At 40.0% G+C, this 15,000-nt stretch overlaps 1 protein-coding gene across 1 annotated transcript in view; it reads left to right on the top strand.

The window, feature by feature from the left end:
* The window catches only part of LOC121865955, a 66,689-nt gene that overhangs the window by 32,621 nt on the left and 19,068 nt on the right, over positions 1 to 15,000 (top strand). Inside the window, exons 7-9 of the mRNA XM_042365523.1 lie at positions 897 to 1,048; positions 5,085 to 5,229; positions 9,815 to 9,984. Of these exons, the coding sequence (XP_042221457.1) occupies positions 897 to 1,048; positions 5,085 to 5,229; positions 9,815 to 9,984 (467 nt within the window). The remainder of the gene's footprint in view (positions 1 to 896; positions 1,049 to 5,084; positions 5,230 to 9,814; positions 9,985 to 15,000) is intronic.

The following is a 15,000-nucleotide window of genomic DNA, read 5'->3' on the forward strand; positions in this document are numbered from 1 at the left end:
GGAACGAACGAAAACCCTGAAAACACGATATACAGTACAAACCTCTACAGGAAGACTCACTCAATAACCTGTACTGGCAGACGTGTGGGTGTTTGGAGGAGTGAATGACAGTCGTCTTAACTGATACTCACCACAAAAGGATAGAATATAATTTTAACTTTTCTGTGGCAGTGAACCGCCTGCCAGATATCGAATATTTAACTTCAGCAAAACGCATATGACCCTTTGAGAACGATAACCTAACCTGGTCCTCCTCAAAGAGTTAACGAATACCATATATATACAAAGCCTTTATATTTTAACACAAACTAACAATCATTAGTACCCGCTAAGAATGTCTTGACAACATCTTTAATTCCTTCCTACACCATTAAACTAACCTTCAAAATCCTCCTTTTATCGGGAATTTTCACTCGTGTGTACATAACCACCTCCCCTTCCCTCTTGGTGTGTGAGAAAACAGATAATGGTGTAGGTGATAAATGTATGCAGAGTGTGTGTCTGTCATCCACCGACAGCCACACACACGGGAGATTAAACTGGAGGGATGAGTTCTGAGTTTCTCATTTGTAATTTGGTTTAAAAATTATACTTGGTGAAGTTTCCTGCTGTTCTCCTGTGTCTCTCTCTCTCTCTCTCTCTCTCTCTCTCTCTCTCTCTCTCTCTCTCTCTCTCTCTCTATTCCAGAGGTTTTTTAATTTACTGCTCCTAAAACTTGTAGTTATGCAGTAATTGTGTTAAAACTTTATTAAATTAGCCTTTCATGCATCATTTACATATTGTTTATATCATACGTGCATACAAAGTAATAAAGTTTTAATTTGTATATAGACGCATAACCTAACCTAACCAAACCTAACCTAACCACATGCTGTTCTTTTTGTGTCTTCCTCCAGACTCTGAGCTGGAAGTGACGCTCACCAAGCCTGGGATGAAGCTGTCAGGAGGTCGCCAGTATGACATAAGGTGTGAAGCTTCAGGAGTCAGACCCCCACCTGTCCTTACCTGGTGGCTCAGAGGACAACACCTCACCCATAACATCCATGTGGTAGGTGTCTCCCTCATCTTTATTTTCTCTCATCTGTAGTGCCCCTCCCACACACCCACCCACACACCCACACACACCCACATCAACGGGTCTGTGCCTCTTCCTCCTCAGCCTACCTTAAGATAACACAACATCCTGTGATCCCTTTGTCCACTCACCGACGCAACGCCGACACCATCATCAAAGCCTCACTGGTCCCATCTGACTTACTTGGGTTTCAGCAGCAGCCTTCAGGATAACATACACTGGGTGGTCATATAGAGTCCTGTGTGTGTGTGTGGGTGCTGAGAAAATACAAAACATACTGACGCAGAAGATGGGACGAGATACTGTGTTATAATTTTGGTTGTATCTCTGAGGTTTGTTTTGTTTGTTTACCTGAGGATTTTATAAGATTATTAGTGTTTAATGTATGTATGGTAGAGTCACTTATTTACTAATACTCATTTATAAAAGTTGGTAAAAAATAGATAATTATTACCGCATTCAAAACACAGTCGAGTTAAGAGGAAATATTAACACACTCGTTCTCAAACACACACTAACCATACACTAATAAAAGTCAAAGACCCTCCAGAATGAACAGACACTTACTTCCAAACACTTACGTATGATGTACTTACCTGACATCACCCACGTACCTATAAACATGATCACGGAATCACGTACACAGGAATGACCCACTCGCAGATAATATTTATATGCTGTACGTGTTCGTGTTCGTGTTCACCATCCCCGTTTTTCAGTTCATTCTATCTCCTTTACACACAAGCAAACAACCAGGTGGACTTGAGTGTGTGTTTACTCTCCGTGAATAGATACCTCGTCTCCTTGGTTCGACTTCCACTTCTCCACTAGACGGGGTATAAAGAGTATTTACTGTAGTACCCTGTAAATTAAAAGAACCCCGGCTACAGGTGAAAAGAGGTCGCGTGGGTTAGAGCATCTTCTACCTGTGTGTGTGTGAGAGTAGTACATACAAGATTAAATTATGGGTGTAACTCTGTGTGTTTAGGTGGAGTTGGCCAGTGGGTTTGTGGCTTCAAGGAAAGATTATTACAATGAGGGAAAAACAATACCGAATTCCTGTATATTTTAACGTAGTATCTAAACATATTTTATGTGTATGTTTATAATCTCCTATAATACATATAATGAAGGCAATTATAACGAATAATATATAAGTATCGCCAATGTGAAGTCTTATACGGTTCTTATGAATGAGGAGACTAATATACACAATCTTCCCTACTGTGTGAGGTGCAATAATACCCGCCTCAAAAAAAAAACTACTTCGGTGTGAGTACTGATTGTGTGGCAGCAGTAAGCGACCTGTGGGAGTCTTGGAAAATATTGGTGTTAACATAATTGACTTTACCAATATAATCTGAGCAGTTCTTTAGTGGGGATGGTTAAGTGGCACAACACTCATCTTCCATATGAGAGAGTAGGGTTCGATCCCCAGTTTGTATGTATTTATATGTCTAATTTATATAATTGTTTTAAGGTTTCATACACAAGAAATAGAATCTCAAAATAAATTGTCTAATATGTATCCCAATTTTGGTACATTTGTGTCTCTGAAGTCTTACAATATACGTAGACCATTAATGTGATTCACTTCATAAGACCTTAACAACGTACAACTTGTGTATTTAATATAATCATGTTTAGTTTCTGGCAGCAAGGTTAGCACTCTCTAAATATTGACATGACTTCACCTCAGTTCCGTAGCCAGGTATTAAGTGATGCCTGTAGAAAGAGAGAGAGTGAGTGACAGAGAGAGAGAGAGAGAGAGAGAGAGAGAGAGAGAGAGAGAGAGAGAGAGAGAGAGAGAGAGAGAGAGAGAGAGAGAGAGAGAGAGTGACAGAAGAGAAGCATTGAGATGAGAGAGAGAGAGAGAGCACGGCAATAATAGTCTGTACACACACACTGGTCCGTCACGGCTTTTAAATTAAATACTGATATTACTGAATTTTTAATATTTAACACATAATTTCATGTCTAAATGCATATATGGTTAATGTATAAATTTTTTTCATATCTTTTCCCGTATATATTAAATTTGTTGTCTGTGAGCGTTGGCCCCTCTCTCTCTCTCTCTCTCTCTCTCCTCTCTCTCTCTCTCTCTCTCTCTCTCTCTCTCTCTCTCTCTCTCTCTCTCTCTCTCTCTCTCTCTCTCTCTCTCTCTTTTAATAAATTCCAACACGTGTCGCCTTTCTCCCCTCCAACACTTTAACCATTCCTGTAACAAATATCTCTCTCCCTGACTCCACTTAATTACAACCATCACTCATTTGTACACTTTTAATTATGCTACACATTTATAATTATGCTGCACAGTTATAATTATGTTGCATACTTATAATTATGCTGCACACTTATAAATATGTTGCACAGTTATAATTATGTTGCACAGTTATAATTATGCTGCATACTTATAATTATGATGCACAGTTATAATTATGTTGCACACTTATGATTATGTTGTACACTTACTAGGAATCTCCCCTAATTGCTACACACTTATTTTTATGTTGCAATCTTCTCTTAATGTTACACACTTATAATTTGCAACTACACTTTCTTATTACAATATTCCACTAATATTACACAGTTCTCTTATTGATAACATTGCACACTTCAGTATATTGAAAGTTCCCTCTATATTGCAGGTTTCTACATGTTGCAGGTTTATTTTGATTATTATCTTCATTCTGTTTTAAGGTTGTAAATATTCTAACAGACTAATTTTGTGTTGCAAGTGCCTCTCTGTTGAAGGGTTTTCTATATTGCAAACGCTGTAAGTCTCTCTCATTTGTCACTCTGTTGCAAGTTGATCTTCATTACAAATTCAACCCTACAAGCGATTTCAGTTTGTTTCCAATTTATATTTATTAAAAGATGAATTTTATGAAGAAATCGGTGTTTCAGGTTTAACTTTAGTGTAAGATATAATTTAGGTTTAATTAAAGGCTGTGGTTCTTATAAGTTTGTTTTATATATAAATAATGTCTTGTTATGTGGTTTATTTTATTGTGTAGTTTATTTTATTAGAGTCAAGTGGCTATTTTTTCTCCCCCTTGTTCCCCTTCCTTCTCTTCTTCATCTTCCTCTGCTTCTTCTTCCTCTTTTCTTCCTCCTCTTATCTCCCCCTCTTCTTCCGATTCCACCATAATCATCCTTTGTACTCATCTCCTCCTCCCCTTCATTACCCTCCTACCTCCTCCCTACCCCTCCCTTCCCTACCTCTCCCCCTCCTCCCACCCCTCCCTCCTCCCTCCCCTCCCCTCCCTACCCCTCCCTTCCTACCCCCAACCCCTCCCAGCCCTCCTCCTACCCCCTCCCCTCCCTACCCCTCCCTTCCCCACCCACCCCCCAGCCCCTCCCTACCCCTCCTTCCTCCCAAGCTCTCCCCCCCACCCCCCGCCCCTTCCCATACATAAACCTACACAACTCAGTATATCCCATCCTTCCCTCTTCCCACATCCCTAATTACCCTCCTAAGTTAATCATCTCTCCCTTTATTACACCCTAATTACACATCACCTTTTATTAAATCTCTTGTCTCACTCTGACCACACTTCAGATGCATCCCCCAATATGTAATCCATCATTAATTACTATGTTATTTTTTTTTCCGTTTCCTACTCCTCCTCTTCCTCTTCCTCCTCTTCCTCTTCCTCCTCCTCTTCCTCCTCCTCTTCCTCTTCCTCCTCCTCCTCCTTTCGTCTCTCTCCTTAATGTTATTATCACAAATTATGTTAATTTCCTCTTAATATAATTACTGCCTCTTTGTATCGCCCAGAGCTTAGCCGATGGTAAGGTAGAGTGTGAATAGATTCTACCCTTACCTCTCCTCATCTCCCTACCTCTACCTTATCCTATCCCTACCTCCTCCTCTCCCTACCTCCTCCTCTCCCTACCTCCTCCTCTTCTTCCTACCTCCTCCTCTCCCTAACTCCTCCTCTCCCTACTTCCTCCTCTCCCTATCTCCTCCTCTCCCCACCTCTTAACTCATCTCTCCCCATTACAGCAGACTCTGGGGCTAGACTCCACAGTTTCTCTGATGCGTCTGCTGGCTACTGCTGGCGACGACGGAGGTCTGCTAGAGTGCCGCGCCGCCGCACCCACACTGCCGCACCTCACTGCCACAGACTCTATCAGACTCACCGTTCACTGTGAGTACTGATGGAGAGAGAGAGAGAGAGAGAGAGAGAGAGAGAGAGAGAGAGAGAGAGAGAGAGAGAGACTAGATTCATCTGGTAGTCGGCATTATCCTTTAACTATAAATAAAAACAATAATATAAACTCTCTCCTTTATATCTATTTCTGCACCACCCTTTATATCTATTTCTACACCACCCTGTATATCCAAGTTTCTGCACCAACCTGTATATCATTATCGTAGGTAATTATAGACTCTTTCATGATTATGTGTAATTATCCAAATTTGTTTTTCTCTCCTCAACACAACAATAATTATAGGTGTTTGATTTACCGTGGCAACATCATCTTACAGTTTAATTACCTATAATTATACACTATCGTCTCTACAGGTCATCGTCAAGCTCTCTCATTATAACAGCGTAATAGACCTTATCAGGAAATTACAATACTCAGAACGCCACGAAAGTCAATAGGAAAATCTGTCAAAAGTTGGGGGGGTTTTATGATCACTGATGACTAATATTCTTACCTTCCCAAGAGTGAAATAATCTTTGTAATAGAACTTCAAACCAAACTGGAGTCAACAGCAGTCTTACAGTGGAGGTCATATAGGAGTGGCAACTCGTTTGTGACAATGTTTGAATCAGCTTACAAGGTGGTCAGTCTTATGCAGCTTTGATATCATGTCATGTTTTACCTGGTTTTGTGGTGTATGTGATTCCTACTATGTATAACTTGATGTACGCGACACGGAAATCACGTCAGTGTAGGAGAAATTGCTCACCAGAAATCGAGAGTTGCTCAGTGACAAGAACTTTTGCCAGCACACGAGCAGCGAGCGTCAGGTGGCAGAAGAAACTTGACACAAATCACGCTCAGACAAATGGTGAACCAGCCAGGGGAAGTGGTGGCTGAGGAGCTCTGAGAGGTGGCCGACCATCACAACGTCTGACACACCGTAATACAATAGTGGTCACCAAGAATAAAAATCAAGAGTCCTCCTCATAGTAAGGAACTTTTTCCTGTTTGTTTTTTTCTGGTCACATTATCTGAGACAGGTTACTTGGTGGTAAAAGTTCTCATTTGTCCCTGATGCAGCAACTATCAACGCCGGTCGCTGTGAGATGTTGCGATGATTCAAACCTGAGGTGGTGAGAGTTCTTGCTCCTCTGTCAGGCTAAGATAAAGGTGTTACAGCGCCTCATACATGTTGATGGAGCCCTCGTGGTCACACTCTGGGGATCATTTGACTTTAAGGTGATTGAGTTGCACGTTCTGTTTGATGCCTTAAACACACCATCAACTTTAAGAATAGAAAGGTACCACTACGTCCTAAACCAGGTTCTATCTTCGTAACCTAACCTAACCTAACCTAACCAACATCAGTAAACAACTACCGCCTTGAAATATATCGACTGTTTATAAACTATAGTATTTACGATGTAGACTCCTGACAGCCTCATATGACGTTGCAGAATCATAGACACAACAGTGCCACAACATCAAGGTATTAGACAGCGTTCACCAGAGACGCTTCAACAATGAGGTTACAAAATGCTTCACGAATAACCAAAACATAAGGTCTTTAAAACAACTGAGGCGGACTCCCCATGCAAGGATCCAACTTCAGAATATCAAAGGATGTGTACACAGCAACTCATGAATGGAGGGTCACATCAGACTGTGTCCTCTACATGATACAAAGACGACCACATTGAAAGCAGAGGTTGGTGGGTGGCATAACAGAAACGACGACTTTGAAACCTCTGCAATTGAAAGGGCAATTCAGCGTTGCAACTCCCAGGAAGTGAAGAAGGGAGTGGGGAAGAGGGAAGGGGAGGGTGAGAGTTCAAGCCTCGCAGACTCACAAACTCACAGACTCACAGGACGGGAGAAATCGTCGGCAATCAAGGGGAAATAGCGGCCGTCTCACCTTCAAACTCGCTTTACCCGCGGGAGATCGTGTGCTGCTAGACCAGACTTGTCCTCCCACCAGAGCCATGATGCAGAAGAGGACTGATCCCACCCCGACAGTGTTTACATGGCAGACTAATAACACAGCTCTCTCTCTCTCTCTCTCTCTCTCTCTCTCTCTCTCTCTCTCTCTCTCTCTCTCTCTCTCTCTCATTATAAAGATACAGAAATAATGAAGAGAAAGAAGACAAACCTTACAGAATAACTTTATGCTTAAGAAAAGAGAACCCGTCTCTCTTAGAACAGTAGAAAACTTTCTTAAAAAAAAAATGATCTTCCTGTATCGCATCTTGTCTGAATTCGATAAAATCTCACGACTCCAGCAGATCTATAAACAAAATTTTTACAACACTATTCACCTCAGTCGTAACAATACATCCATTTATTAAAACAATATGTCTTCAGCTGGTCATACATTAAGGTAAATATTTCTCTTAAAAACCAGTATCTATCCTAAGGTCATATGTTTTGTTAACAGATCAGTAAAAATTCTCTTTAGCCACCAACATGTAATTGGTAATATACATATAGAGATACATATGTCGAGCAGTATGACCAATAGGCTCCCAAAGACGTGTTTTTTCTGACCCACTAAACAGAATGAAAGTTTTTTTATGAACTATATAGTCAACACAAGAAAACACATCCAATTGTTGTTTTTTTTTTCTGTATTGCTAAACAAAATAAAAGCAGAACCGTCTTTAGTTTTGACATTAATAATAGAAATGTAAATACAAGATAAAAAAAATCATAAATAATCTAAAATATAACGAAATCTAGGGATATAAGGCACTTCTTCTTCTTCTTCTTCTTCTTCTTCTTCTTCTTCTTCTTCTTCTTCTTCTTCTTCTTCTTCTTCTTCTTCTTCTTCTTCTTCTTCTTCTTCTTCTTCTTCTTCTTCTTCTTCTTCTTCTTTATTGCTTCTTCTTCTTCTTCTTCTTCTTCTTCTTCTTCTTCTTCTTCTTCTTCTTCTTCTTCTTCTTCTTCTTCTTCTTCTTCATCTTCTTCTTCTTCTTCATCTTCTTCTTCTTCTTCTTCTTCATCTTCTTCTTCTTCTTCTTCTTCTTCGTCTTCTTCTTCTTCTTCTTCTTCTTCTTCTTCTTCTTCTTCTTCTTCTTCTTCTTCTTCTTCTTCTTCTTCTTCTTCTTCTTCTTCTTCTTCTTCTTCTTCTTCTTCTTCTTCTTCTTCTTCTTCTTCTTCTTCTTCTTCTTCTTCTTCTTCTTCTTCTTCTTCTTCTTCTTCTTCTTCTTCTTCTTCTTCTTCTTCTTCTTCTTCTTCTTCTTCTTCTTCTTCACTTCTTCTTCTTCTTCTTCTTCTTCTTCTTCTTCTTCTTCTTCTTCTTCTTCTTCTTCTTCTTCTTCTTCTTCTTCTTCTTCTTCTTCTTCTTCTTCTTCTTCTTCTTCTTCTTCTTCTTCTTCTTCTTCTTCTTCCTCAACCACATATATCTTTATCATTCTGTCTTCCTCCACTCTTCCTCTTCTCTTCTTATCTTCCCGTCTTCTTCAAATCTTCCTACCAAGTCGAAAATCTTCATATGTCGTCTATAGTTGAGACAGATGAGATTGATTACTCGTCAAATAGACAGGAGTCCCCGGTTATGTCTATCACCTGTCTATCAGTCGTTTTTTTAATTTTTCTGCATATCTGTCTATCTGTCTATCTTTATGTCTGTCTGATAGAGCTTTAATAAGTTGATGACTGGGAGGTTCTAAGCTGATACAGGACATTGGCCTATATAAACTATTCTCTCTCTCTCTCTCTCTCTCTCTCTCTCTTTCTATTCTGTCCTTTCCCACCTTCGTGTTTTTTCTTTCTTTATCTCTTTCTTTTCGTTCTCCTTTTGTTTTCTTATATTTTTCTCTCCATCTTTGGTCTATTTTGGTTTATCTCTCCCTCTTTATTATTTATCTCTACCTTCTTCCCTCCTTCTTCTTCAATCCTTCCCTCACTCACATCTTGCCCTAGCTATCGTGTTTTTTTTTTACCTCTCTCCCTCTTCCTGTCCTTCTTCTACCTTTCTCTCATTCCCTCCTTTCGTCTCCCCATCCTCCTTTCATTTCTCCTTCTTCCCGCTCCCTCTTCCTCACTTCATCCTTCCTTGCCCCCCTAGCATGTGGAGTGAGAGAGGGAGGGAGGGAGGGAGGAAGGGAGGGAGGGAGGGAAGAAGGAAGGAAGGGAGAGAGAGAGAGGAAAGGAAAAATGGAGGGAAGAAGAGAGGAAGGGAGAAAAGGAGAGAGGAAGGGAGAAAAAGAGAGAAAAATGAAGGAAGAAAGGGATAGAGGGAGAAAAAGGGAAGGAGGGAAAGAGAGAGGAAGAGAGAAAGGGAGGAAGGGGGGAAGGGAGGAAGGGAGGGACTCCAACATAATACCTGTGAATCCAGATATTGACCCTCTGGACTCGTGGCTCTCTTAAAGGTCGACACTTTAATTAACACCAAGGCCAACCATGACAGGTGTGCTTACAGATCTAGTTACTTCCTCATAGTCCACCTGATGAAGAACAACACACTCTAGCTGAAGGTTCTGAGTGGTACTGGTAAAGAACAACTCTATGTCTGTTCTTTAATATCAATTTTTATCAGTAAAGTTAAAAATTAAGAAATATTTGTATTTTCTCCAACAGATGTCCCAGAGGCGAGCATCAGCATCGAGGGCGGAGGTGGCCAGGGGCGGGCGACCAGCAAGGTGGGCGGTGTAGGAGGCGTGGGCGGCCTACGGGCAGGTGACTCTGCCACCCTCACGTGTGCCGCCCGCGCCAACCCACCAGCCTACAATTTCACCTTCCTGTTCAATGTGAGTCACTTAAAGTCATTATGAGTCAAGTTTAGTCATATTCAGCTGTGTCTTTTATGTGAGTCACTTCACTTATTACTACTTAGCAATGTTCAGGTGTTCATAATGAGTCAAGCTTAGGGAACAACAGCTTTCAGTTTTATTTGACTCAAGCTTAGTAATTATCTGGTTATATCTCTATGTTTATGAATTTTAGGTTAGGTCAGGTTAGGTTATGCTAAGTTAGGTTAGGTTAGGTTATGCTAGGTTAGGTTAGGTTAGGCTAGGTTAGGTTAGGTTATGCTAAGTTAGGTTAGGTTAGGTTATGCTAGGTTAGGTTAGGTTAGGCTAGGTTAGGTTAGGCTAGGTTAGGTTAGGTTAGGCTAGGTTAGGTTAGGTTAGGCTAGGTTAGGTTAGGTTAGGCTAGGTTAGGTTAGGTTAGGCTAGGTTAGGTTAGGTTAGGCTAGGTTAGGTTAGGTTAGGCTAGGTTAGGTTAGGTTAGGCTAGGTTAGGTTAGGTTAGGCTAGGTTAGGTTAGGTTCATATACCGTATACATAACCAGGTAACTCAGGTAAATAGACACAAAAGCTTCATTAAATATAAAAAGCAAAACTCTAGTGACCAAAGTATAAAATTCAATATGCAAATCATGAGATCGTGCGGTAAACTTTTTCAATATGAGTCTGACCTTGACCCCTAAGAAGGTAAATTATTCAAGGTAGGTCAAAGGGTGAGGTCATATATGAATCTATAGATAAACTACCTATTATATGTCATTCTATCCCACCTCCCACTCCTCCCCCTCGCATGGTCATTTGTACACAAGGTCATTGAAAAATAATGTCCAAAATTTTACCTGGTTATATTATAGTTAGTGAGAGCCATGATTAATTTTTTTTTTTTAGTTTAGAAATCTCTCTCTCTCTCTCTCTCTCTCTCTCTCTCTCTCTCTCTCTCTCTCTCACACACACACACACGACGAGCCATCAGGTGCTGTCCCAACTTTTGTTCATTAGCGAAAATTGCCTCGCGACACCGTTAGTCTTACGTCGTTTAAAACCTCGTAAAGTTGCGACATTTTTCCCCAGGGGGCTTACCTACCCTCTGACGTCATTACCTCCACTTTGTCGTCATTACCTTCACTTTGACATCATTGCCTTCACTTTGACATCATTATCTTCACTTTGACATCATTACCTTCACTTTAACGTCATTACCTCTACTTTGACATCATTACCTCCACTTTGTCGTCATTACCTCTACTTTGACATCATTACCTTCACTTTGACGTCAATACCTCCACTTTGACATCATTACTTTGACGTCATTACCTCCACTTTGTCGTCATTACCTTCACTTTGACATCATTGCCTTCACTTTGACATCATTATCTTCACTTTGACATCATTACCTTCACTTTAACGTCATTACCTCTACTTTGACATCATTACCTCCACTTTGTCGTCATTACCTCTACTTTGACATCATTACCTTCACTTTGACGTCAATACCTGCACTTTGACATCATTATCTTTACTTCGATGTCATTACCTTCACTTTAACGTCATTACCTCTACTTTGACGTCATTACCTTCACTTTGACGTCATTACCTCTACTTTGACGTCATTATCTCCACTCTAATGTCATTACCACCCTGCAGGCCTCATTACCATCGCCGTTACATCACCATTACCACATCAATTACGTCATTAAAAGTAGTTGGACTTCATTACTGCCGCTGTGATGTCATTTCCTCTGTTCTGACATCATGACAGACGCAGTTTTTACGTTAAGATCACTGTTCGTACAACACCGCCACAGCTGATGTCATTAACGCCCCTCTGACTTCCCCGCCCACCACTGTGATGTCATGAACTACGACTATGACGTCAACAAGTTTGGAGTGTGACGTTATTAAAGTAGCTCTGACGTCATGGCTATAAACCTGGTGTCATGACTTTAACTTTCATGTCACTTGCGGTCGTTTGGGATGACATGTAGGCTGGCTGGCTGGCTGGCTGGCTGGCTGGCTGGCTGGCTGGCTGGCTGGATGGCTGGATGGATGAATGGCTGGATGGATGAATGGCTGGATGAATGGCTGGATGGATGGCTCCTTACCTTAGTCAAGCTTCAGATAATTATGGTATTTTTCGTCACAGGTTTAAAGGAACCTTGTTATTTTTTTTTATCGACCGTGTTGTTACAAATGTCGAATTGTTTTGTTGTTTTTGTTGATTTTTTTATTTGTGGATTTTTTTATTTTTCGATTATTTTTTTTGCATTTGTCTTTTTTTTTGTATTTGTCGATTATTTTTTGCATTTGTCGATTAATTTTGGGTATTTGTCGATTATTTTTGGGTATTTATCGATTATTTTGGGTATTTTTCAATTAATTTGGGTATTATTATTTATTATGATTTTCTGACCAAGTTATATTTATTTTTCATTTTCATTTCTTGTTTTATCCACTTGGGAATAATTCAGCCACGTATCTTTAACCAATGACTTCTTCTTCATACACCTTGACTCATTATCTGTTCTATATCGACACATTTCGACATTTCTAAACTCATTTTTCATGTCGATCGATCCATCTTTTTTTTAGCATATGTCGAGTCATTGTTTAAATTTTTTTTTTACAATTAATTTTTTTTCCACGGTAAATCAATAACATGTGATTTATTTAACCAACATTATCAATTTATCGAATCACATTAAGAAACGATAAAAAAAAAGTAAAAAATAAATAAAAAACGATAAAAAGAAAAAAAATACCTTTCCTTCATTCCCCCAAAAGCCTGTAGAACATTACTAGGCCGAGACTAACGGAGCTGTTACACCTTAATGACTAGTAGTTAACGAGTGCTAACGAGAGGCAAAAAAAAAAAATGGTTAGTATGAGTCCAGAGTTTTTGCTTCAGAATTTTTTGGTGGGTGTGTGAGGAATTTTAGTAGCCCTTATAAATGGCTTATCGTTTAAAGTTTGGGGCCTTAGACTGTGATTTTTGGATCAGGTGTTTACCATATGGATTTGTGGGTTAAGTTGTTGTTGTTGTTGTTGATATTGTTGTTGTTGTTGTTGTTGTTATTGCTATTATTATTATTATTATTATTATTATTATTATTATTATTATTATTACTGACTGATTCACGAACACAATGAGCAATTACAATACCCTCTCCTTTCCCGATGTTAATGGTTCAATAACATGTGTTGGATGTTTACAAAAGAGAGAGAGAGAGAGAGAGAGAGAGAGAGAGAGAGAGAGAGAGAGAGAGAGAGAGAGAGAGAGAACACGACACGTTATCTCTCATCATTACCGTGGCACTACAGTTTTCTCACACATATCTCACCCTTATCGGTAATTTAAAATCGAGGCAGATATTTTCATCAGCGATAATGAAACACGTTGGGTCGACTCCCAGGTAAATTATTTTCATTATAAATATATCTACCTTTTTTTTTTTGTTAAGCATTGTTGCATTGGGTAATTTCTTGGTCTCTGGGAGGTAGATTTTTCTCAATAGTTTTTGTTTATAAACGAGTAATGTTATATATTATGTTGGGTTGAGATGGTTGGGTTAGGGGAGAGAGAGAGAGAGAGAGAGAGAGAGAATAAGAAAGGTACAGAGAGAATATGTGTGTTTGAGAGAGACAGAGAGATGTGGAAAGAGAAAGAAACACACACACACACACACACACACACACACACACACACACACACACACACACACACACATACACACACACCAGCTGTAGGTAAGGTATGAAGGAGGTCTGGGAGCTGTGGTAGTCACTGCACCGCCTTAATAATGAGGGCAGTGAGAGCCAGCCTTTAGCCTCCTCATGCGGCCCCTAACACCCTCACCCTCCCTAATACCGCCTGCTGTTGAGGGGAGACTCCTACCACCACCATGACCTCTTGTTGGAGATATTGTTGTTGTTGTGTTGCTGATGGTGGTGGTAGTTGTGGTGGAGTCATCCAACTGTTGCTTGTTTCGCGCTGCCAACCCGACCACACCAATCAACCGCACTAATTACACTCGCTACTGCTGCCTGTGGTGCTGCTGCTGGTGCTGCTGCTGGTGCTGCTGCTGGTGCTGCTGTTCTGTCATTGGACTTCCAGGTACTGTTGTGGTGGTAGCGGTGTCGTCCAAATGGTACTGTATTCCCTGCCCTCACGATCAAGCACGACACCCTTCAACCACCCACCAGCCACCCGCACGCCCGATTTCATGGGATCTGCTGTAGCTGCTGTTGTTGTTGTTGTTGATTCTACAGCAGAAACCTCTCTCTCTCTCTCTCTCTCTCTCTCTCTCTCTCTCTCTCTCTCTCTCTCTCTCTGGCTAGATCAATGTGCCTATGTGACCGTGGTTGAGAAAAAGTGTTCGCGATTAAAATGACGAAATAATGCGTATAATTCCATGTATGGTTATAGTAAGAGCAAAGAATTATATCAGTCAAACGATCTATTATTGCAACTAAAATAAAGAGATTGAAACGAAAACGGAGAAATGTTGCAAGTGAAATGTAGAATTATTGCAATTAAAACGACATATAATTGCAACTAAAACTAAGTGATCGCAGTTAAAACGAAGAACTGCGGCAATTAAACGAGGGGTTATTGCAATCAAACGACGTATGAGTGCAATTAGACCAGAGGTTCTTCTCCTGTTAGCTCACCAAACAGTTAACCCGATCGTCTCTCTCTCTCTCTCTCTCTCTCTCTCTCTCTCTCTCTCTCTCTCTCTCCGTTTATGACAGTGCACATTACACATCTTTATCACCTGTTTTACATTCTTCTCATCTTTCTTATTCATTATCTTTATATCCGTCAGATTTAAAGAATCAATCGCTATATATATATGTGTCAAGTTATCGTCAATAAAAACAAACAATTAGTAAAGTGAAAACAAAATTTAAAAAAATAACTAAATTGAGGATCATAAAAAAAAATAATAATAATTTCAATTCCTGTTGACTGTAATCATTTTCTGTTCCTGTTGTTATCGGGATAAAAAATATTGGGTACTCT

Source organism: Homarus americanus, unplaced genomic scaffold (assembly GCF_018991925.1).
Source record: "Homarus americanus isolate GMGI-L3 unplaced genomic scaffold, GMGI_Hamer_2.0 scaffold39152, whole genome shotgun sequence".
NCBI classification, from domain to species: Eukaryota; Metazoa; Arthropoda; class Malacostraca; order Decapoda; family Nephropidae; genus Homarus; species Homarus americanus.